The following is a 26,285-nucleotide window of genomic DNA, read 5'->3' as shown; positions in this document are numbered from 1 at the left end:
AGTCCAAGGTCAGACCTCCCATGGTGTCGTGAGACCTTGATGATGCTGTAAACATAAGCAATGGAGAGCAATTTATGTGTGTATGTTTCGTTTTTTTTTTTTTTATTTTATTTATTTTTTTTTAAAACATATCCACAGGTTACTCTTTCCTTGATCTTGCAGACTACTCCTTGTGTAGCCTTGTGATCCATGACTGACCAGTAACCAGTAACCAGATACAAATACAATATTTGGAATGAACAGATAGTGTGATCTAAACAAATGCAGATACAAGTAGGAGGCGCACTATTCATTTTTTAAAAAGCTTGCCAGGAAGGTTCACACAGCATCTGGGTGAGTTTAAAGGAGTGTATCGGGACCGGGATCCTGCTGCGTGCTACATGAGCAGGAGGTTTTTACTTTCATGTTGGCGCAAACAAGCGGGCTTGCAGTAGAAACAAAAACCATGTTCATTAACATGATTGTATAGCATTCATTCATTCATCCTTAGTAACCGCCTGGTCACGGTCATTGGTTTAAATTAGGCTACTATTTTGGGTAATAAAACCAACTGAATTTGTTAGAAAGGTACAAAAAAAAAAAAATTTAACTGCACAAGTGCAAAAAAAAAATTCTAGATAGGGCAGCAAAAGAGAATTTTAAAAAATCTGAGTGAGACAAATTATACACTGGAGTGATGTTGCTGAGGATGAGGAACTCTTAACACACCATGGGAATGATCTTTCTACCTGTTTTTTTTCACCCCTAGTGTTTTCTAGTGGTTCCAGGGCTAGAGTTCATTGGGTTCGTCTGGTTTAGGCCACCCCCAGGTACAGATACTTAGACATTTAGAGCACTAAACTGATGCAAGGTCACCTGTAGTATGTGTTGTGCTTGAAAATGAATAGCCTCATTCAGTTAATCAGGCTTTTCTTTGTAATGATGAGTTGGATAAACATTCACGACAAGTGCAAATAAGCTACACCGCTGGGCGTGTCCGGACCCAGCGCTAATGTCTGATCTTTTTCACTTATAAATCTCAATGCCATTTCTGTTAAAGGACACTGAAGGCTACGAATACTTGCGACATTTCTAAGTGCCCCTTTTCAGGGCCCGAGGGATGCTTTGATCCCCTGCTAATGAGCCACTGTAACTTAACGGACTCCAGCAAAATACATGTCTCATTAAGGCTTTAAAACACCTGAAGCCTTTGAAGAAGTTCTGCACTGTGATGTACAGAGGCAAGCTCTGCTCATGTCTGTTTGTTTCTGGATTTAGTTGGGGGGGGGGGGCGGGGGGGAAGAGAAACCAAAGCAAGCCATGGAGCTTTGAATTCTGGATGTTGGTGGCACAGACCTGCAGCTCGTTTATGTAATACCACACAAGTAGCATTATAAAATCCTGGGGCCCAAGCACCGGTTTTTACTTTGAAATATTCTTTTACGACATACGCCCAAATTCATCCAAGTTGCTTATGGTCAAATCTGATTATAAAACGAGCTGAAAATCCACCAGCAGTTTGCTTGTTAATCAGTATCATCTGTGGCATAGGATGTCGTGTATGATCAAAGTTACGTGTAGGTATTATATAGACCGCCTGCAATTGTCATCAGAATCAATATTATTAATAACTATAGCATGTATAGTAAGTAGAGTAGTAATAACTAGGGATGCATCTATATATTATTTTTCAGTTGTTTTTTTTTTTTTTCAGAGCCCAAGTGCTAATTTTTAGTTACTTGCCAGTACCGATCCTGATTACGACATGAATAACTTACTAGGTATTAATCAATAAGGGATGTCACAGAATGTTTTATTTTGCTCTCTTTATGTTTCCCTGGTTTGAATAGAGGCCTTCAAAAGCATACGCATGTATGCGCATAGCTAGACTCATACCTTATAATGTTAGCAAGTTAGCTAGCTACATTACTTGTCCAATAAGGGATGTCACAGAATGTTTTATTTTGCTCTCTTTGTTTCCCTGGTTTGAATAGAGGCCTTCAAAAGCATACACATGTATGTGTTGATGCATAGCTAGACTCATACCTTATAATGTTAGCAAGTTAGCTAGCTACATTACTTATCTTGGGATCAAGTAGGGTTGCGGTGGAGAAGAGTGGCTTTTGTTTCAATTCAGAAAAGTGCTTCTGTCCAGCTGTCAGTAAAGTACGTTTTATTTTTTCATTGCGTCGGAATTCCTCGTTATCAGTGACGATAGTGGCTAATCATCAAGAACAACATACTGAGTAAGTTTTATTTCTGAGGTTCTATCAGATTACATGTATGGTACGAATATGCTGCAGTTCCTCCTCTTGATATTTTCACAGAGCAGGGTGCTGTATTTGATTATTAATGGTGAAATACTTCCAGATTGCTGTCATTTCGTGTCTGCTGTTCATTAGTGCGACAATATACGCCAGGCTTACCTCACATAGTATCATATGGTGTACAATTTTGGTGCTGGAGCATTTTTACAAGTACAAAAACCCCATACGAGATACTTGAATTTTATCACATATTTTTGAGATTATTTAATTTGATGTCAACACAAACATACCACAAGCAAGTTTATTTATCCAGGCAGTCTATTTTTAAGTGTTTCATTTCTTTTAGTGTTTTGTTTATTTGAGTTAAGGAGTTCAGTCACGCTCTTTCCAGCATATTCCTTCCAGCACCTCCTGAGTCAGATGCATGCAAGACTTTTTTATGGGGCTCTACGTGATTCCTTGTCCAGCACCATGGAGCTGCAACAGCTGGGGGTTTAAGGATAGGATCTTTTCTATATTTATGAATAAATCTTTAATTAAATCTGAATTAATTTATGATCTGAGTGAGCAAGTTTTAAAATGAATAAAAGCCTTAAATAGAGTTTTGGCTCTCAAGGTGAAGTTGGAAAGCAGTTAAAATTTCCGCCTGTTTTTTGCCTTCAGCAGCTTTGTTTAAAAAAAAAAAAAAAAGAACTAAAATAAAACAGGACACTGCCATAATTAAGTACATCTCGCTATATACATCTACATGATGCCATTAATTTCAGTAAAAAGAAAAATTGCAAAAAGCAACCCTCTTTGACCCTTTCCATTTCTGAAACTATAGGTTTTATGTGCAATTTTTTCATTACATTTTTGATGATAGAAAAAAAGAACATTCATTAACCTTAGATACAAGCACCTCGAATTACAGCTTCACTGTAATTTATTTATTTTTTCCAACAGACTCTGGCTGATTGTTGAATGTTTCACTATTGCAACACCTGCATACATTATAGCATTTCGTGTAAATGTATGTCATTTAAATGTATGTCAGGGTTAGTTAGGGCAAGCTGTGTGTATGTGACATGTAAATAAATGACTGGTGGGTGGGAGCCAGCTTCTACACAGCTGAAGCTGATTCATCACTTGTACTCCCTTAGATCACAGTTGTTGTTTTAAAATGTCATTCTGTGTGCTCGGCGATTGATGAATAAGGACCATTGACCCTTATTCATAAAAGCAGTATTTTACCTTTAAAAGGCGTAATCGGGGCTCGCGAAGGGAAATCGTAATGCTACGGCATACAAGGACATTCTAGACAATTGTTTGTTTTCAACATTGTGGCAACAGTTTGGGGAAGGAACAAATAGGGGTGTGATGGTCAGTTGTCCACATATTTTTGGATATGTAGTATACGTCATCAAAATAAGTGTTGATTTGAGTGCAGTTGATGAATCAACTTAAGCTTTGTGGAGGTTTTACACTATTTACTCTGTGTGTGTGTGTGTGTGTGTGTGTGTGTGTGTATATATATATATTACATATATATATATATATATGTATGTATATATGTATGTGTGTGTATATGTATGTGTGTGTATATGTATGTATGTGTGTATATATATATATATATATATATATATATATATATATATATATATATATATATATATATATATATATATATATATATATATAAGATGCATATGACATAACATTTATGGAAAATGTTCACTCAGCGCTATTGTTGCCCTTTTTGACATGTTAGTGGATTTTGGCATGTAGTGTATTACCAGTTTTATCAAACCATAAAGTAATTTTGAAGCTCTGGAGTGAATACGAGACTGAGCTGTCATTGTTTGCAACATACTATATTTTGCGTTAATGAAGAAGACAAAATTAATATTGAATATCCAAATATTCAAATATACATTATTTTTGGTCTAATGTGCCATCAGTACAACTGTTTTTCATCTCCTGGCTTCATTCAGGCTAATCTCACCCAACGTTTTTCTAAAGCACTTCGGCATCCATTTTAACAAGCGTTTCAGTCCACACCAGCTGCGTTAGACGTGCATAAAACATGAGCTCTTTGCGTCATACTTGTTTTGTTTTTTTTTTTGTGAGGAACTGAAGAGTAAAACCCATAGACTTCCATTGAAATCACTGTGAATACTGTGTTTAGCTCCTGCATTAAAAAAAATAAAAAACAAAACAAAACACAGCCCACTACCTTAAACAGGTCTTGATTTATCATCATAGGTTTACCATTTGCGTAAAACATAGCCTAATTTATGTGGATGTGTTAGTACCAAACTAATGAAATTAAATTACAACAGGATTCTTGGCCTATTGTTTAATATAAGATATTAAGAATGCAGTTGTAATATTACAAGGGCAAAATTGACATATTATAAGAATATTCTGTGGGTATATGTCCAAATAGTCTGTTATTGCATGTCTAAATGAGAAATGTGGAGGATTTGTTTTGGGGAAGTTTAATCTGGATTTCACCGGAAGCTGAGACGGAGATGACTGACGTAAGCTTATCTGTTTTCCCTTACTCCTAATATTATGTCTTTATTCTTGAATTATTAGGAGTTTCTGTTATCCTAATATCAACACTTTATTCCCAAAATTGTATTATCAAATGGCTTTTGGGCAAAAATATTCAGCATGCCATTATCCAAAGAAGGAAGAAAGCTGAGCCTGAAGTGCTAGTGCCTCAAGCACAAAAAAATGTAAATATGGAATAAAATCATAATATTACCCGAATGAATTAATGTATGCCATGATTCAGCTATTATTACTGTTAAATTATTGATGCCGTAGATTGAACGGCAGTTCATGGTAGTTAAAATATTACGCTCACATGATTGTCGGTTACACGTGACTTTGTACAGGTATGCCAGGCAAAAATCATTCAATAAAACCTGCTTTGTGCTCTGTGTATGATCACGTTTGATTGGTGGAAGCTTGAGGACCATGATGCCCTACAGGAACTGTTAGAAAGCTGAGAGAACATGTGTTTCATATACAGTATTGTTACACTTGTTTAGTACAGATTCGGTACCATACAGACTCCATATTTGCCAGTAAATAAAGATTCCTGCGTTTCCTTTGATTTGTTTTTATGCTTTATTTTAGCGGGAAAGTCCCATGGTGACAAAATTGTTTTTTCAGTAAAGATGAGATGTGTAAAGACCTATCATCAAAACAAACATGTTGAGACGTTGTACATTCACAGAACAAAAGGATGAGGTGTGTGTGGTAGTAAATGCATCCTTGTCATTGGATATGACAGTGCAGAGGATGTTTGAAAGCTTACGTTCTTTAACTTTCGATTTGGGATTGGAAGAGTGATCACCACAATGCACACTAGCAGCAAGTTTCTAAGTGGTGCACAGGTCTTGTGTTATGGCCATCACGATCACGTCATCACGCCAGATCTTTCTACACTGATCTTGATATTTATCTCGATAGAACTCAGGAACACTGTCGCAGTTTTTAAAAGTATCTTTACTAAGTAAGAAATAAAGCATGACGGAGCATAGGAAAATAATCCACACCAGGGTGATTTTATTCCTTTTATGCCACAAGCAATTTGTCAGTGCTTTTTAATTTTTTAATTAATTAGAGCACAATAAAGTCATACATCTGCAGAACAAATTAGTTCCTGTTATCACTTACGTCGTAGGAGCTATAATCACTTCCTCAGTCTCTCTTATGTTAATAAGGCCAAAAATCTGCAAAGTGCAAAGCCCTCAGTCCTGAAGCCTTTCCTGCGGCAGACAACGTAAAGGAACAGTTTTACCTCTGGCTGTTACAAAGTACTGACACTGGAGACTCCTTCCATAAATATTAAATAAACACTCTCCTTGCAGAGCGCTTCACCATTTCAGTGATTATACAACACTAATTAATTAACACAATTTATATATATATATATATATATATATATATATATATATATATATATATATATATAGACTTATATAAGTGGAGCAACCTACGAATGATCTGTTACTATAGAAATGATAACATTAGTAGGAGTGCATTAATGTAAACCTGTGATTTGTCTTGCAGCTGGCACTATTGTCAGGACTGCTGTTATAATAATCAACACATTCCCGAAAAAAGTTTGCAATTCATACCGATTAGCCTAATTCGCAATCAGTTTGAACTGCTTCACTTCTTAAATGTGTGGTTTTAGTACAACAGTATTACATATTAGCTGAGCCATGTATGTACAGTATGTGGTATTTTACTTGGATTCTGTATTTCAGTTTTGTTTCCACAACTGTCATTGACTTATTTTCATCACGAACAGTTTTCTAGTCATTCCAGTTATTCTCAGACTCCATTCCCACTTTATTTTTTTAAACTCTAGACTAGTCTGTCTACTTTTCCACACAGCAAAATACAGACATGCCGTCTGCTTTTCCCCCCTCGTTTTTTTCTTTCTTTCTCTCTCCATTTTTCTCTGTTGTGTTTTAATTGTTGCTTTCTGAGGGCAGATTCCTCTCACTGAAAGAACTTTTGAGTGGGACACTGAGAGATCGTTTTGAAATTTGACTTGAGTGGCCTAAATTACAGCCCGGCTCTGGCTGGCAGGGTCGGACCGCAGGCCGATGTGGCAGGCAGACATTCCTCCTGCTGAGGAGAAGAGTGGAGGAGGAGACGAGTGCTTCACGATGAGATCCAGCTCTCCAGCGCCGCTCTCCCTGCCAGCTCCTGCCACTTCGGTACTCTTGGATTTTAACACAGCTGTCCTGCATCAAGACCATCCCTAACTCCAGAGCGTAATCCTGGAAAGTTATGATTCTCAGATGAATTCAGCTTCCCCTTTTACAGAAGGCTGCTATGAAGGTTCTAGATCATTCAGTGGGGTTCCTGCAGTGGGTTTAAGTTCATAATCCGTATTGATATACATGTAAGTCCAGACAAAACTTGGCTCTACGTCTTTAAATTCCACAGTTGGTTCTAACGGCATGAAAAGGCCTTTGCTCTGCTTTATGAGCTAAAGACGACTAGTTCGCAGATGAAATCAATTAGGAGGTGCTGGAATGTGCAGCGGTGGTCTGGTCCTGATTTAGTCGAGTGGTCTGGGGCGTTTTTTCGTGTTTTGGGGGTAGTCAGTGGCTGAAAGTGGGTCAGGTCTGGTCCTAGCTGGCGTCGCCATCTCTATTCTCTGTCTCTCAATGACTGGGGAAGATGCAGCGATTCTGCTGATGTGGTTCTTTGAGGGGCTCGTTCACCAGCGTAACCCGTGTGGCTTTGCTGTTTTTCTTGACCACATCCTCTCTGGTTTCACTCTTTATCCTTTTGTTAACTGTGCTGTGTGAGCTATTTGTGGTATGTTTGTTCAAAGGAAAGTCTTTTTTTTTTTTTTTTTTTTTTTTAAATGCCACTTGGGACTTCTGTAGACTTTGAGTTTTTGGGGGATTGACCCCTGGCCTCTTTGGTGGTACTTTGTATTATGAGGGTCCAGGGACAAATCACAGCCTCTAAATTCTTGTCTTGGAAGAGCAATACTGATGTTTTTCAGAGTTTCACTAGTTCTGCAGCAGATGTAATAACCTAATTGATGGAGCAGCAGAGTAACTGCATGACGATAATATGTAAAGTTTAAAAATTATCATGATTATTATTGATTTATTTACATGCATTTAGACTTTTAGAGAATAAGTTTCTTGTTACTTTAGTTGCCGTTTAGTATGCCCTTTTATTAACAGAAGTGCTACAGTGAGCTAGCTGGCTATCTTCTATCTAGTCCAGAGTCCTTCTCTTCTATCCAGTTATTGTCTTCTTGTGACATTATAGTCAGTCTGCTATCAATTAATACAACTGATTAAACCGAGTGTTTGAAATAATATTTGGAGAGCTTGAAATTTTGTTTCAACACTAAAATGGAACATACATGGACACACTATTAATGCTCTTATGATTGTTTTGTGGAACTACCTATCATGTTATCATATGTTAGCCATCTAGTTAACGTAAAATAAAAAAAAAAGATTATAAACCTGTATGAATATGGCTTAAACATCCTCTCTAAAAATCCTGTCAGGTTAGCCCTTATTAGCTATCTGGCCATGAAGATTATCAAATTTTTTGGTTAGTTCATGTTAGCTTGTGTAATGATAGCAGTAAAGTTTAGCAACATTTATTATTACTTTAAAATCCTCTCAGAAAACCCTGTCAAGCTAGTTCATGTTAGCTAACTGCGTACTGATACTTGTGAAGATTAGCAACATTTATTATTACTTAAAAATCCTCTCAGAAAACCTTGTCAGATTAGTTCATGTTAGCTATCTGGCTAACAATAGCAATGAAGATTAGCAACATTTATTACTTAAAAATCCTCTCAAAAACCCCTGTCAGGTTAGTTCATCTTAGCTATCTGGCTAACAATAGCAATGAAGATTAGCAACAATTATTACTTAAAAATCCTCTCAGAAAACCCTGTCAGTTAGTTCTGTTAGCTAACTACCTAATTGGGAGTGAGGATTATTTATTATGTTATCTTCTGATAAAGTGTCAGATTAGCTAATATGTCTCTCACAAAGTCACATTAGCTAGCTTGCTTGTCACTTATTGCTGTGTAGCAACTGCTACTGTTGTTGTTTCTGGGTGTGATTTTTTATTTTTTTTTTAAATAAACATTTATAGAGAGGTTGTATGTGACAGGTTAAGATGAAACCGGGTTATATGTTTCTCTTCCATTTTTGTGTGGCAAACAGTTAATGGGAGCTAACTACAGGTAGGAACTAAAGTTCATGAGTGGGGAACTGAAGAAACGTCGGACCACACACGCCATCTGATTGGTCTGAGGAATCATTCACGCCAGTTTAATTGTCACTTTACCGCATTAAATCCCTGTATAGGACATGCTCAGAGACTAGTGGGCACCCTAGTGGGTATTCAACTTTGTAGGTTGCAGTGCATATTGTTAATTATTTATTTGAGACATATAACCCTTGGTTTCATAATACATGAAAGTATTTTTAATTGTGAAATAATTATATTTGTTATTATTCGATAACTGATGAATTTGTTGCCTGACCGTGAAGTTCCATTGTTCCCAAGCTTAGATGACAAAACCCTCTGTCACTATATTTGATGTTTGAGGTTTGTGTGTTAGCTTTCCAGTCCAAGATATTTTCAGCCTAGTCTACTGTGACTGATCGGAGCAGACATGTGAAGTGGCTTCTGCCGTCCAGGTATGCCTTGGACAAATATTTTGGCAAATTCTGCAGCTTGGGTCTAGACCTTGTGTTTTCCTATATTAGGAATTTTTGACCCACTGTAGTACTGTCCCTCATACATTAATCTACATATTGAAGTGTTCACAGCAGGGCTAAAACAATCAGCCCTTCTGCCCTGATGAGACAAATGAGAGTCTGATTTTTGGTTAATATGTTTGTAACCCTGTAGGCTCTTAAAAGTGAATCATATCCACTATGTGGAAGAATATCAATCAGCCTAGCCCGGGGTGTGGGTGAAAATAATGAATTAGTGTTTCCTAATTTTCCTAGGAATTTGCTTCATTTGAAACTGGCCCTTTTTAGTAACAGTGATTTGTGATTCTCAGCAGAGAAAGCTGTTCCGTAAATCTAGAAAAGGGGTAGACAGATTATAAATGTGTTAGCTAGCCTGTGCCGTGGCACATCCATGATGCGGTACGACATGCAAGCAAAGTGCATTATTTTCTTACAACAGCAATTTGCCAATGATTATAAAGTTTAATTTCTTAATGAACGAAATGACATGTCATACATTTTTGATGGTTTATAGTTAGATTTAATGTTGGAACATCCAAGAGACAAAGTGGTTCCTGTTCTGACCTATGTCATTAGCTGTGATAAACAGTGATTCCCTCACCAGCCGAGAAACCAGGAAGCATAAACTCCTCTGATCTCAAGACTTTCCTGAGCTGGGAATCTTTGACTGTTACAAAGCGCTTACAACCAAGACTCCTTCAATAAATGTTAAATAAATGTCTCCTAAAAAAAATGTAATAACATATGACAGAACCTAGCTAGTTAACAAACTAATAAATATATGATCATGTAGCAAAGCGAAAAAATTTTCACATAGCTTCATGTTCCTGATTTTGAAAAGATTGTCAGTCATTTGAGTATTAAATTATTCATACTTATTATTATTCGTTATTCATAATTATTCTGTGTAGTCCAAACCATTCTAGTAATGTGCACTATAGTTACAGCATTAAGGTGCATCACACTATTGTGTTCCGCATTAAGGTTAAACCTAGCTACATACCTAAAGAAAACATTTGTTTTGTGAAAGTCAAAAAGGAGTCGGGTTTATTTTTGTTTCCATCTGGTAACTATGAATAATAATAATTAAAAAAAAAAGAATAGTCTTGACACTAAAGAACAGCTTATTCTAGATGCTTGGGCTACTGATTTGTCCACTAATGACAAAGGACCTGTAAATTACTGACTTACTTACTGGTATTGTTCAGAGCTCCTGGTACATATGAATCGTTCCTTCCTCTGCTGTTGATCATTTTCTGTTCCTAAGTGCATATTATTGTGAATAACTTGCTGTTGTTCAAGCAGACCTGTGGGATCTCAATAATGATATAATGCAGCTCAGCAGCTAGGTGGTTATGAGACTTTCGCCAGATCACCGCTATTGAAATGCTCCTGATGTTTCCCGTTGGTCGCAGTCCCAGAGCGACAAATAAAGCCCTTCTTCAGTCCGTCCCTGGCCTCGCTCCTGTGTCTCAGATGTGCCAGAATGATCAAGTCTCCCTATCCCCCCACCCCCTTAATTTTGCACCTATGCAAATTTGGCTGTGGTTTGGCGCAGAGCCTTCGGAAAACGGCACCATGGCATCCAAATTAGAGTTCGGTGCACTTGCGGTGTGAGAAAAATGGCTCTAGACCGTGTCGGCCCCCCGACTCCGCAGCTTGCACAGCAGGAATTTGCGGTCTCTCTTGTGCTCCCGTCTGGGTGGAGTGTAAATATAGACTCCGCTATGTTTTCGTTTCGGTTTTATTTTATGCAAAGTCATTGGGAATGGAGCAGGCAGCCCAGAGCAGCCAGACATGAGGAAAGCAATTTAGCTTGTTAGAATGGATTGTGGGGTGTGTCGACTGTCCAGACCTGATATAGAGCTACTCTGTGTTGTTAATAGTGCTTATACCATTTAAAATTGCTCAGTTTGGAAGCCACTAAGATGCTACAATTGAGGAGGAATTAGGGTTATTAAGGCTCTGCATGAAAAGTGGCTTCCCTCTAGCAATCACTCAGCCTGTCTTCTCATCTCTCCCTAAATTTCATTACTCTCATTAAAGCCTCTTTCTTAGCATTTATATTTTATACCACGATAAAACCATCACCTAAAGATTACGTATTCTCTGTTGCATGATTGCAGGCATTAATTTTTCCATTGCTATTAAAAATATAAGGAAAATGTGTGCTGAAAATATATGAAAATGTATCTGCTGTATTCCATATTCAGGTTCTCACACAGTACTCACAAAAATATTTACACCTGCATGGAAATAGATAAGTAGTTTACTACTAACATCCATCCATCTTCAGTAACTTCATCTAATTCTGAATTACGATTTAATTTAAAACTCAGAATTACTAGCTGTAATTTGTAAAAATAAACAAAACCATTATGGCAACAACTGGAATCAGTTTGGTGTCATTGCTCTTCCCCCGATGTTTGCAGATTTGTTACAGAAAGCTGTAAAATGTCGGTCATAATGTAGTTTCACATTTAACTTAAATTTGTTTTGATTGTAGCTTTGGTTATTGACTTTTGCCTTCCGGATGGCGAAGCGACTTTTACAGCAAAGCAGCATTCACAGTTACTTATTTATTTTATATATTATTTTTATTATATTATATATTTTCTTAATTGTATTATACCCATATGCTAATATTTATACAGTAAGCGGAAATGAACATTTTTATCGCAGCAGGGATCAGACATTTCTATATCCTTGTCCTTGTAAGTATGCACTTAGGGGCAGATATTATCTAGGCCAGACAGGGATTAAGTAAAGGACTGCTAAAGTTCTCAGCTGAGGAAAGGATACATTAGCGACCAAAATGGTACAAAAATGGTACATAAACTAAACTTGACTCTATCAGAAGGGGTCTCTGAAGTGTCATTTGAGTGGGGGTACAGTCACAGACATTGGGTAATGTAGAAGAGTGTGTGTGTGTGTGTGTGTGTGTGTGTGTGTTTCAGCAGTATGGTCAGCTATCTCTCTCCCACTCACATGGCCTCTCCCTCTTTCCTATGATGCAGCTTGGGGCTTATGCACTTTCCACCTCATAAAAAGGCATTTAATGAGTGACCTTTGCTAAAAATGCAAAAATGACTTTGCCAAAAATGCACAAAACACAATGCAAAATGGCTTTCTTTTTTAAAAGTACCTTTTAAAATAAAGAGTCCCAAACACAAATGAGCACACATTTGACTGGACTGTGGCTGTTGTTTCTGCTTTGAGCAGCCGTCTTATTATTATCTTGTTCAGCCTGAGTCATGGTGGCCACATGTCTGCATGACAAAGACGAGAAAGTGGAGGAGTTGTACATATAGTCTCTATTGTATTCTTCCCAGGGTGTTATGAAAATGTGCAAAGATGCAAAAAGTTCACGCATGGCTAAGGTGGGAACAACGGCATGTCAAAGATAAGATAAAATTTGCTTTCATCACCACTTTTGACTGATATAGCAGGTTGTCCAGTGTGTCAGTGACAATCTATTCTGAAATTATGAAACCTACATTAGTGACGCATCCTTGGTGGCCATTTTTAGGCTTGCTTCAAACCCCGAAGTGATAAATTATTTCAAAGAACCCTTCAAATCAATTGGTTTTGGAGGAAATAACCAGAAGGCACATCGCTCATGAGGTTCCACTGTAAATAATAATAAATGCACCGCACCAATTGACTGAATTTACTAAATAAATGTATAAAATAAAAATGTCTATTTTATTATCAAAACATAAGTGTTACATTTAGTAAGTAAGAAATAAACATCATGGGGCATGCTGTTACAGGAGAAAAAAAAATCAATGATAGGGTGTCGCAATACTGAGAAATCACAAAGTCCTCACGAAGAGTGCATTAATATACTCTAAGCCTGCCATTTGCCTGGCAGAGGTTAGTTCTGTCACAGCTCCTACTGCAGGAAATTAATCAACACCTTCTGACCAATCAGACATGAGCATTCAGCAGTGCTCTGGTATAATAGAAAATTATCTACAAGAAACATACTTTCTCACTCTTTCCTTGTCTGTCACACAGCCACTCAGACTTCTAACTATCTCCCCTAGGGCGTAGTCACATCCCTTCACTACTTCCCATGTGTGCACACAAAATTACACAGATATTTAACACTGTCGTCTGCAGTCCACTCAGTTTCTATTAAACGCATTGTGTGTGTGACCATCACACGGTGGTCAAATAGTGTTTTCCCAGTCTGCGAGTTGTCACAGATGTTTGAAATTTTTGGCAATGAATCTTGTAACGTCAGCTCCTCGTCGAGAGCTGAGAAACAGCCAATCAGAATCCGAGAGGAAATCAAATTTATTCCACGTCATGCTCAGCAGATTCCTGAATCCAGTTTATCATCCATCTGTTTGTGTGGCAGAGTGAAGGCAAAATGTAAGCACAGTAATAATGCTTCGATAAGAAATTATTTGGCATGTCATACCTAATTGGTTGTTACCAACAGCAAACATCAAAACACCATGACATCATTCCTGGCTGTGCAAAAATATATATTTTTTTGCACTGTACTTCCAGTTCTCTTCGCAGAACAGACAATCTTCACTGCCTGCATCTCTCCAAGCGATCCTTCCTCCACATTGTTCTCTTAGTTATCCTTTTTCTTGTTTCTGTACAAAATATCATGACATGTCCACTAGGTATTAATGAAAAGAAATTTAGCGTGACTTCAGTGCATATTTTTTTCCATTTCTATTTTAATGCCTAAGCATTATTCAGTATATGAATATTATCATATCACTTACTTACTGTCTGTATCAAACTGTGCTCATGAATAACAGATGATTTGCTAGTGAGTATTTGCTGATATGTCCAACCGTCTATGTATATGTCCGTGTATGTGTATATGTGGAGTCTGAATGTATAAATTGGTTTTCATGTCATACAGCTGTGCTTAATATTTCATCCTCTGTGTTTCCAGCCCCGAAGACCTGCAGCCCCAAGCAGTTTGTGTGTAAGGACCAGGTGACGTGCATCTCTAAAGGCTGGCGCTGTGATGGAGAAAAGGACTGTCCTGATGGCTCTGACGAGGCCGCCGATATCTGTGAGTAATCTGTCTGCTTTATTAAGCACTATTAGCGCTTAGAAGGTTTTACCAGAGGTTTGGTAAGGTCTAAGTGTCTCAGACTGAGTTAAGCAATTGTGTAATTTCCCCATCTACAACACATAACTCGGGCACGTCATAGACTGGATGTATACATGCTGCGTGACCGGCATGACACTGAATTATAATAATAATTCTATTGATTTTGAAAAAAAGTGCAAGTGTACAGTGCATACTGCTGTTAATAAATGATGTAAAATCAATACATAAAATAATGAATGCAGTAAAACGAATTATGTAATTCAACAAGAAGAACATGACACGGTGTGCCGCTGTAGGAAACTAATCAATAACTGGGTGGTGTGATGTGAAGCGGTGTTACTGTTACACCACAAAGTTGATTCTTTTCATTGTTTCATAGCAAGCGTTTTATTTTTCTTATACCACAGCAGTTTGCCAATGATTCAATCTTTAATAAGTTAAAAATTGTAAACATCATACATTTTATCTGTGTACAGTTGCATTCAGTATTGTGGAAATTCCACAGAACATGTTAGTTCCTGTTACCACTTTCATTCTTGCAGCTGTAAACACTCATTCCCTTGCAAGGCTCTCTTTTTTTGAGAATAATGAGACCCAAAATGCAGCTAGTTGTAAATGCTTGCTACTGAGAAATCGCAAAGCCCTCCACCCTGAAGACTTTCCCATGTCAGAAAGACCTCACTTATACACTTTTTCTGTTTGATTTGAGAATTCAGCAGTGCTGTGGTATAAGCTGCGTCGATTGACACGTCTTTTTATGATCACCGCTTACTATTTTATCGTCACGTAATGAAAACAACTGACACCTGAACATCAGTCACTGGCCAGCATCATGACCTTGGCAGGCTTGTCTTTAGGGAAAGGAAAAACTGCAACAAAATTGCTGTGTACTTGGTCTATAGCCAACATTAGAGAGACAAAATAAAACTGCACATGTAGGATATCGCTGTGTATACCACCGTGCTGAATCCTCAAATTTGATTTGAGAATTCGAATTTGAGAATTTGAATTCTCAAATCTGATGATTCTGAGCTTGAGCATCAGGTAAAAAGCTTGCCTGCTTTCCCTTTAAACTAGACGCATACTATAGTAGTGTAGTAGTCTAGTGTGAGTACCTTTACCACAACTATCCAGAACAGCGCTGTGACATGGCCACGAGGAAGTCGAATTCATCTTCTGTCACGTGCAGCAGATCCCTGAATCCATTTTATCATTTATCATCTATTTGTGTGGAACAGCAAGGGCAAAATGTGAACACAATAACAATGCTTCTATAATGTTTGGTTTGTTAAGAACAGCAAAAAAAAATAAATAAATAAAAATAAAAACATCTCATGCTTTCTGTCAGTGCGCAGTTTTAAATTAGCTATGTTTTTGTACCTCCAGTTCTCTTTGCAGAACAGACAATCCCCACTGCCTGCTTTTCTCCTATTTCTCCTCCTTCTTGTTTCAGTACAAAATAGTGCCAATAGACATGATAAACAGCTGTTGCGTTTATTTTTTGTAAGAAAGCTTCAGCGATCAGGCACATTTCCAGGTGAAAGATTGCGTAGGGTGTGATCCTGGTCTGTGATTGCTCATGTAGTCTGCACCCTACTACTCTGACAAACAAGATCGCAAATGATTAAAGTCATGTAGTGTGAGCGGTGCAGAAATGTATCACGACTTGAGTACTTAAAAACAAGCAAAGGCAACAGGTAGTTTACTTTATTTGAATGCATTATACCGAATATGCAGTATAACTGACAACTGACTTGCTATCTGTAGTAAAGATTAGAAATGCATTGCTTTGTTTTTTGAGATTTAATCATGTTTGATCAGCTTCTAGTTCTCGTGCTCGTTTCATTTGTTTTCAGTTTTAGCACTTGGAGTGTATTCCTGCCTTTTTTTGTTTTGTGTAATAAATTATTGCTGGAAAGTACTTTGGTTCATGACTTTATGATGAATGACAGCTGTGGGTCCTGAGGCGAAACCAGTCGAGAACCTTTCTGTATAATTTGAAGTGTAGAGTTTCAAGGATGTTGTCATGACTCTAGTGCACTTTGTGTTCTGTTTGCCTCCAGTGTAAATAAGATTGAAATTCAGTTTAGTGCAAGACAGGATGTCGCATTTGTTCATTTTTCGATTTGAAGTGAAAGTATATTTATATGCTAACTACACTGGAAAAAAATTGATTGAGTGGTTCAGTAAATATGACAAAAACAAATCTGATTTTTACGCCAAAAAGTAAATTATTAGAATTACTTAAATTTACTAAATTAATTCATATAAATATGTGGCTGAAGCTCGATTTGCATATGAAACCGATTGAAATTTGAGTGTTATGGATGGCTGTTTTCAATATTACTCATTTTGTGTTGGCTTTAAGGTGTAAGACTATTGTGTTATGAAATGCTTTGAAAGATGAAGTGCTTCAGTAAAGTTTTCATGGTTCACCCGCTTTGTTTTTCTCAGTCGGGTGTATGGTTTGTGTGTGCAAGTTCTAAGGCTGATGTAAGTGCGTGGACCCATTGGAGTCCTATTTCTGGTTGGAACCATTTAAGGCGTTAGTGGCCATTAAGTTGTAATGATGATGATAAATTATTTGCGAAATCAGACATTCTTAAACAGGAACAAGAAATAATTGAGATCTAATAATTTGGGTTAAGTAGTTAATTTACTTAATATTTTTTAATCGAAAAAGTTTTGCCATTTTATAGAAAAATTGGTGCCATGTAAATCTTACTTTTAAAAAAATGCTTATTTTAAAAAAATTTACTAAAAATTTGTGTCAAAATTGTTACCCCCATTTTTCTTGAGTAAATCACACTACAATTTTTTTTTTTCCAGTGTAGATGTTCGACAGAGTTTAACTCTTGTATTTTTTTTCTTTGCTTGTTTTTCCATTTTTGGGGCTAAAACTAATGAGCAATCTTCAACAACCTGGATGTGTATCAGTGATTACTGGGTAGCTAGTCATGTGAAGAAGTGTAGATTAGTGTTTGATTGGTGTTAGTGCCTGAAAAAAAAATAGCAGGATGGTGATGCATGAAATTCCAGGTGCTGAATATTTTAGTCACCTAAAATGTATTTCTGTGCATGTTGATCCCATTTTGATTATGATAAAAACAAAACAAGTTTCCAGAGTGCACGTTAACCTGAGAAAAGAGCTCGACGCTGAAATCTACTACATTTGGGCGTTTTTAATATTTGGATTGCTGAATATTTTGTGCCTTGAAACAATTAAAAGCAGGTCACTGTTTTATTTTCTCTCATTCTTCAGAGAAGCCCTTCCAAATTTTCTGCCTTTTGGTCACGCGTTTGGAGAATGTACCTTTTCACTGGCCCGGAGCTCTGTATCGTTCATTTATCCAGATCCGTTTCTTCCAATTACGCTCATAAGATTCCCAATCCTCTGTGACTGTTTTCCAGAATTCAGGAAGAAAGCAGCGCAAGTGTCGTTCCTGGAAAGGAGCTCATATAAACTGTTATATAGTGTCTGAGTTTTGTTGTTGCTAGGTTACGCGCGCACACACACACACACACACACGCGCACACACACACACCTGCTTGTGCTGTTTCCAGTACTTTAGCTCTACAGGTATGCACACTCATTATTGGGGTTTTGTGTCTGCAGCAGTGAAACTGAGCACACAGCAGCATGCAGAATAAATCAGAGAGCTTAGCACACATCCAGCTGTTCAGCTGGACATTTCCCAGCGCTGAGAAGACGTCGTGTTTTCCCAGCCATCACATCAGCTTCAGAATATCCACTGCACACGTGTGCATGCGGCCTAGCGTTGTGTTATTGTTCTGTTATTATGTTATTAATCTGTTATTATACACACAGCACGAGCAGTTCACTACACACTGATGCAGAAAATACACTCTAATTTACTTACAAATCCAAAGCATGCACACACCGTGACTGATCTGTCTGTTTGTCTGTCTGTCTTTTTCTTTCTCACTGTCTGTCTGCCTTTTTCTTTCTGTCTTTCTATGTGTGTGTCTGTCTGTGCCTTTCTTACTTTCTGTTTTTCTCTCAGTCTGTCTTTCTGTCTGTTCGTCTGTCTCTCTTTCTTTCTTTCTTTCTTTCTTTCTCACTGTGTCTTCCTTTTTCTTTCTGTGTTTGTGTGCGTGCCTTTCTTTCTTTCTTTCTTTGTCTGTATGTGTTTCTGTATGTCTGTCTATCTCTGTCTCTCTTTTCACTCTGTCTTTCTGTCCTTCTTTTCTTTCTTTCGTTTTCATTTTCACTGTGTCTTTGTGTCTGTCCTGCCTGCCTGTCTGCCTCTGTCTGTCTGTCTCTTTCAGTCTGTCTACCTCCCTTTTTCTTTTAGTCTGTCTGTCTGTCATTCTCTCTCTCTTTCTTTCTGTATTTGTCTGTCTGTCTCTTTTTTGTCTCTTTCTTTCTTTCTGTTAAGTTGAGTGTATAATGAGGAGTAAAGTGATAAGTGTAAGGAAGAGGAATGAAGGAGATGAGTGATATCTCTCTTGTCTCGCTTTAACCCTGAGTCAGTAGCTGTATATGGAGGAGTGTTGATGTGTTTTTCAGTGTGGACGTGTGTGAGCCGCTACACTAGAGTGGTATTGAGACTTCTTTCCCTCAGTGTTATTACGTCTCAGCTCTTAATTACACACCTGTACACAGACGCCTCACCTACGCTACAATTATACACTTCGTCCCCCTTCTTCCCTTTCCTTCTTCCCCTTCCTTCTTCCCCTTCCTTCTTCCCCTTTCTCTCCCCAGGAAAAAAAACCCACACTAATTTTAGAGCTATGGTTTACTCATTCTTTAAGTGACACTGCTGCATTCGTCTGTGTGTCTCTGTGTCTGTGTGGGTCTCTGTTTGTGTGCGTGTGTGTGTGCCTGTGTGTGTGTGTGCGTGTGCGTGCGTGTGTGCGCGCTTGCGCATGCTTTGCACTCAATCCCTCTTTCAGTCAAACTCACTAGTGAGCTAAATGTAGGATGACTGGAAACAGTTAGGGTGTGAACTCTGCACGTGTAAGTTTGGCAACTGTAGTATGAAGAATACCGTTGAGTGTAAAAGTTTGTGCCCCCATTCTTTTTATTTTTAACTTCTTTATGTACCCAAAAAAAAAAGTAGTTTCAAAGAGCCCATGGGTCAGTCCTGTGGAACACAATCCAAAACATAAGACCAAATGAAGACAAAATGGTAAGAAAAGATAAGATAAGATAAACTTTATTAATCCCCGAAGGAAAAAAAAAAATGAAGCAAATGTTGTGATGAGGCTCTCATTGAGCACATCTGATTAGAGGAAGGAAGGAATAATCACAAGAGAACAGGAAACAGTTCTTTCTTTCTTTCTTATTCTGTCTTTTTCTTTTTATTGTCTTTCTTTCTCTTTCTTCTGTCTGTTTTCTTTACGTCTTTCTTCTGGGTCTCTGTCTGTCTCATTCTCTTTCTGTCTATGTTTTGGTCCCTTCTTCCTTTCTTTTTCTCTCTATTTTTAAAAATCTGTGTTAATGAGAACATCCGTGAAACTAAACTTGCGCTTAAACCTATTGTTGGTTGAACCGAAGTGTCTTTGCCTTCATTTTGTTTTAAGGGTGTGCAAACTTTTGCACTGACCTCTAGCGTTGTTTCCTGACTAAGTGGAAGAGCAGAAGATTTCTCTCTGTAATAGAGTCCAGCACTCCAATGAGATGTCTTTAGTAAAGCCTCTTATTAACTTGCTTTATGTGTTTGGGAGGGATTGGCTGATTTGTTCTTTGGCCCGTAGATGCACACACTCGCGCACACACACATACACACACACACCCCACAGATCTCGGCGCGCATATGTATGCATGCGTGTGTTTTATTTGTTTAGGTCTTGTTTGCAAATTTGGCAACCCAGAAGCTAATAAAGCTCTTAAAAAGTAAATCCCATGGAGCACAACAGCACAAGGTCAAAACCCCTGAAGAGCAGCGTTGTCCGTTGGAGGAACTGAGAGCGACTCATCCTGCAGCTCATTCAGGGTCGGGTTCTTATGTAACAGCATGAGACGCAGGGAGGGGTGTTGAATCCGAGAGCGATTTTCCAGAGAACGGGCTCTTCTCAGGCACAGACAGATGTTAGTGTTGTTTCAGATTATCTTGTGGTGGTGTGAGTCATAAGTTTGGGTTCCATACAGCAGAAGTTTTGCAGATAAGAGAATCTCAATGGAAATGACAGCAATTATAAAACTTGACCCAAAAAGCTAAAAGTCAGACGAGATATGTCAAGATATATCACTTTGAATCTGTATTCTTCTAAAGAGGTGCAAAACTAGCTAATAAAATATAAATACAAATTAAAATAGCATGCTAATAAATCGTCTAGACCAGCAGGCTCCAGTGTGCTGCCCAGTCCCGGAAAACCTAACTAGGATAAAAGTGACTAGGATAAAAAAAGTGCTAGCTAACATAATTGTAATAACATATGGTGAGCTAGTTAGCTAGTTAAGTGCAGTAATACAGAATAATGAATATCAACATGTAGCACATCATGTCAGCGTGTCATTGGCCAATGTTTCAGCTATGAGCTATTAAACGATATTATTCGATTCTGGCTAGTTTTCTTATCTTCTCTCTACACTGCACTTTATTTTGCTGTGTTTTGTCAGTGTTTCTGGAAACCTAACTGATTCTGAAAAGATCGTCCATCATTCGTGCACAATGATTCCTCCAGCTAGTACAAAATGGTTATGTTGTCACAGCTAACTTGACTAACTTGGCTGACTAATTTTGCTTTTCTGAGGCGTATCGGATTATTTCATATTCATAATGAGCTCTACCTCTAGTTACACACTAGGCAGCACCAGCGGTAGTAGCATACAGAGCATGAAGTTTGTGAGCGAGAACCTAACTGCTTTGAAGCATGCTTACTTGATGTTGTTGTTATTCTTTCGGCTGCTCCCGTTAGGGATCACCACATCGGATCATTGGCCCACGTGGTTTTGATTTAACACAGGTTTTACGCCGGATGCCCTTCCTGACGCAACCCTCCCCAATTTTTTTTTTTATCCGGGCTTGGGACTGGCTGGGGTTGGTTCCCTGGCTGGGAATTGAACCCCGGCCGCGGCAGTGAGAGTGCCGCGGCCTAACCACTAGTCCTCCAGGGACCTGAAGCATGCTTACTTAATAGTCCAAAAACTTAAGATAATCAGGAGGAAGTGTTATGGCACGTGTCAAACACAAATCTAGCCTGCAGCCTTGTTTCGTTTGGGCTGCGTGAACTTGGAAAAATTAATACTGAAATGGCTCCTAATACACCAATGTGCAACATTTTCACACTGTCCAGAATTTATAGGAACCTGTAGCGTGGCCATTCGAAAGGCGGTACCATAAACCAGTGTATATACGTGCACTCCAGTTTTGTGAGTTAAAATCAACGCCTGTGTGCTGCACTTGATGTGAGTCACACTCGTATCTAAAAGCCATTCAGAAACATGTGTGTTGTGCCGGCTGAGGCGTAACCAGAAATTAATTTTGGTGGGATGACGAAATATACAAAATAAGATCATGACAGTTTTTTCTTAACCCTCAACTGCTCAGTTGTGTAAATGAGATAAATGTAAGTCACTCTGGATAAGGGCATGCGCCAATTGCCATAAATGTAATGTAAATTGATAAGCGTGACACGTTTGTGCATTTTAGGTGGATGTCAGACAGCAGTAGGAGCAGTGATGATACGAATTTTTTATTTAGCCTAATCATTTAAGACACAATCTACCGCCAGGCAATCTTTCCATATTAGTAACGCTGCTATGAAATACACTCACGCCGCTAAAAACAGAATTAAAATAATGTTACTAGTAGAGGTTAATAATAATAATAATAATAATACTTTTCCTTTAATACAGTGTATTGATATTGCAGTGGTCCGATTTGTCATTACAAAATGAATGAATTAAAATGTAATATTTGGTTTGTGTCAGTATCGTCTCATGAATCCTGTATCTGGATGTGTCTGGTATCGAGATGCACAGATGTCCTGCCACAGCGGAGTGCATGTAAATGTTCATTCCCATTCAGATGCTGAGGATTGATGGGAAAAGAACGAGCGGATTGTCCCGGAGCCATTTGCACTCATGACACTGAGCCGTTACAGCTCGCAGGAATGTGCGTACCGTTACTATAGTCTGTAGTTTGTATAACGCATATTCTCAGACGTGCTGAGGCAAGTCTCTATTTGGATGCTCTAACAGTCGTTAGATGAACGTGTGGCCAGAAGAAGAAGCCATCAGTTATATCATAGATTTCACCTTGCTGAGCTGATCTCACACACACACACACACACACATATATATATATTCAAAACACTCATAAAATGCTATTGACCTGTTGTTGTATATAAACAATACTTTGAATTAGGATGTGAAGATTATAGGGCCACCTTCACCTTACCATAAGCACTGACACTGGAGACTTCTTCCAAAATCACTAAATAAACATAAAAGTTTAAACATACCACCGATTACACGTGTTTTTAAAAAATATATCAGTTTATGTGTTGTGTAGCCAAACAGTAACATAATGGAATGACCTCATTAATATGAACCTGTTATTTGCATTGCAACCAGTGAAAATTAAGCAACACCTTCTGCCCACTCAGAATCGATAAGTCAGCAGTGCTGTGGGCTAATGTGTAATCATAATCACTCATTTTGGGCTGTACTTTGACTTTGATGTCCGAGCAAGGAAAGGGAAAGAACAACAGTTTGCCAGATTTCTGTGTGATGTCTCACTCAGAGGCGAATGTTTCTCACGCCAGCCAGGCACCACTCCCTCTTCTTTCGACTGTCTACTGTCTTACCCTATCTGTTTTCCTCTGTAACTCATCTGTGTGTCATCTCCTCTATAGTTGGCCAGCCCGAATGCGCAACAGTGTCATTTTTGTTTCTTTCTTTCTTTCTTTCCACTGCAGTACTGCACACTTCATTTCCCAGTCTTTTGGCGATTGATATCCAGCCTCTGTTATGTTACCTAGCTCTCCTCTAGAGCTTGTCTAATCGGAGACCTTACTGAGGTTCAATACAACTGCTGTTTTAATCTTTAACAGTATAACTGGAGCAAAGATAAGACATGCCTTGATAAGCATTCAAACACATCTTTGTTCATCCTTCTCCTTTCACTTGCTTTTGGTCATTCATGAACCTAACTGCCAAGGTTTCCTCTACAGAAATGAGGGCCCTCTCATTTTTCCTGTAATGACCTGTATTTAGCTGTTCTGATTTGGTGTATTGTAGCCTTTACACCAATTCTATACAAGTCCTCAGGGGTCCCAAGCCTATCCAAGGATGGGATGTCAATCCATCACAGGACACCATGCACACACACATTCACACCTGGGGAAATTTAGAGTGGCCATTCCACCTACTGCCATTTTTTGGGATGTGGGAGGAAACTGGAGAACCTAGAGGAAACCCACTCAGACACTGGGGGAATATGCGAAACCCACACAGTCAGTAACCTGAGCTCAGGATCGAACTGGTGACCCTGGAGCTATGAGGTGGCAACAGTACCCTCTGCGCCACTGTGCCGCCCCCCCTCCCCCCCCCCTGCAATTTGTTTCCTGTAAATAGAGAGATATTGATCTAACTAGTGAGCCCTGTTTTTTAATGTAGGTCATTTGCTTCTATCATCATGCTTTGCTGTCTGTGTAGTTTACTATTGGGTCATTTTTCATCTGCTGTCTTTTTTTTTTTTTTTTAATACTGTCAAAAAAAATTTTTCTACTATGCAGTCTTTTCTATTTAGAGCACTGTATAGGTGGTTGTGAAAGAGACACTGGAACAGACAACGCTGGAAGCACCTCACTGTGCCCTGATCTGAATTCACAAAAATACAGAAGCATTAAAAACAATTTTCTGTATTAAAACCTTTCATCTTCATTATTTTTTTTTCCATTTTTTCCTCCCTTATTTGGTCCCCAATTCCCACTGACTCACCTATTATACGACAGCTATCAGCTGGAGAGGGTGAAGCTATCAACTGGAGAGGGTGACGCCTTTATTTGCCTTTATTTGTCACATATACAGCACAGTAAAATTCTTTTCTTCGCATATCCCAGCTTGTTAGGAGATTGGCGTCAGAGCGCAGGGTCGGCCGTGATACGGTGCCTTGCTCAAGGGAACAGTAGAGGCAGCTTGGTGGTACTGGGGCTTGAGCCCCTGACCTTCTGATCAGTAACCCAAAGCCTTTAACCAATGGGCCACCACTGCCCCATCTTTTTGACCTGTTGCATCACAGGGCAGCGTAACACACTTGGATAAAAAGTGCTGTCTGCTCTCTTCCACATACATTTGACACTATGATTGGTTAGAGTCACTCTGGTTGACAGAGCTGAGGGAGTATGCCATCTCTCCCACGCGGAGAGCAAGGCCAGTTTTCTCCCTAGAGTTCTGGCTGCAGATGTATGTGCATTAACTGGAACTCACGATTTCCCTAGAGCAGGGTGAACGCTTTAGTGTTGCTCCAATCAGGAACCTAACTTTAGTCATCATTACACATATTCAAACCAACTAATTTACATTTGGATACAAAGTTGGCCAGTATGCTATCCATCCTGTGAAGTAAAATAATTACTATGCATTGTGGTAGTTAGTGCAGAAGTAGTGTACACTGTCAGTTACACACTGGTTTTACAGTGCACTATGGGTAATAATATAGTGCACTGTCCATGGAATATAATTTGTCCGCTACAAAATGGTGCACTATGTGGTGAAAAGGAAACAGACATGGAATAAGTGACTTTTCAGAATCCTATTTTATTGCTTTTGGCTGAGGTAACAATGATTTAGTATCTTCTGTCTTACATAAGGATCTCAGACTTGCTGGTTTTATGATGATACAGTCTGTCTGCAACTTGTTTACATTTCAACCCCACCATGTCTAATGCCATAAAACTAGTCTTATCACCAGCAATAACTGAGCACATTATGTGCTTTTGATGCCCTCCTTTAGAAAATATGGGAATTTGAGGGCAATAGGTGAATTCCCATGTAATTGCCATCTTCTGTCTGCCTGGTGTCCTGATGTCCTCAGGGAAAATGGGTGTGGATTGGAGCAAGGTCCGATTATTTTCTGCCTTCTCTGCTTGAGTGTTTGTGTGAGTCATCTTCTCTCCACATGTTAATGGACCTCAGAGGAGTGACGAGTGGAAAGGCTGGCTCGTGCTTCATCACATTTGAACTTCTGAGAGCCTGGAAAAGTCTGAGTTTTTCGGAACTGTTGGAGGATCATCGATGACAGGAGGAAGTAATAGATGAAACCACCTCATTCTTTAGTCTTGCCTGCAAGGAGATGGAGCCTTTCGATGTTTGGTTTTGGAGTATGACTTTTCCAAACAAGAGAGTTATGGAGAGACTGTTTTATTTAGAAACTCAGTTTGGGATGGACTGGTGTCTCTACCAGAGTGGATTCCTGCTTGTACATCCAGTGCTCTTGCAGTGAGCTCCCTGATCTCAGCCTTTTTCTTTTGTACACTTTTCTGTCCTCGAGCTTCAGGATCTTGAAGCTTGCAACCTGATTCGCACTTCCATGCACCAGATTCTGGCGTGAAAATAAACTTTTGAACATTGACACAATGAGCTTTTTCAGAGTCAGATATAGTCACTGGACTGAAAAGAAGTTTCACAGAATCTCATCTTTAAAAGTTGTTGAAAGGTTTTATTAAGCAGTTAGTTGTGATTTAATGAGACATTTTGTGTGTTTGCCAACA

General features: G+C 38.6%; 1 protein-coding gene across 1 annotated transcript in view; it reads left to right on the top strand.

The window, feature by feature from the left end:
- Positions 1 to 26,285, top strand: part of lrp1ab (low density lipoprotein receptor-related protein 1Ab) — a 129,692-nt gene that overhangs the window by 9,853 nt on the left and 93,554 nt on the right. The window contains exon 2 of the mRNA XM_034311652.2: positions 14,436 to 14,558. Within this exon, the coding sequence (XP_034167543.2) occupies positions 14,436 to 14,558 (123 nt within the window). The remainder of the gene's footprint in view (positions 1 to 14,435; positions 14,559 to 26,285) is intronic.

The sequence above is a fragment of the Pangasianodon hypophthalmus genome, chromosome 16 (assembly GCF_027358585.1).
Source record: "Pangasianodon hypophthalmus isolate fPanHyp1 chromosome 16, fPanHyp1.pri, whole genome shotgun sequence".
Taxonomy (NCBI): domain Eukaryota; kingdom Metazoa; phylum Chordata; class Actinopteri; order Siluriformes; family Pangasiidae; genus Pangasianodon; species Pangasianodon hypophthalmus.
Note: the sequence above shows the minus strand (reverse complement) of the source record. Positions and strands in the feature narration are given on the sequence as shown.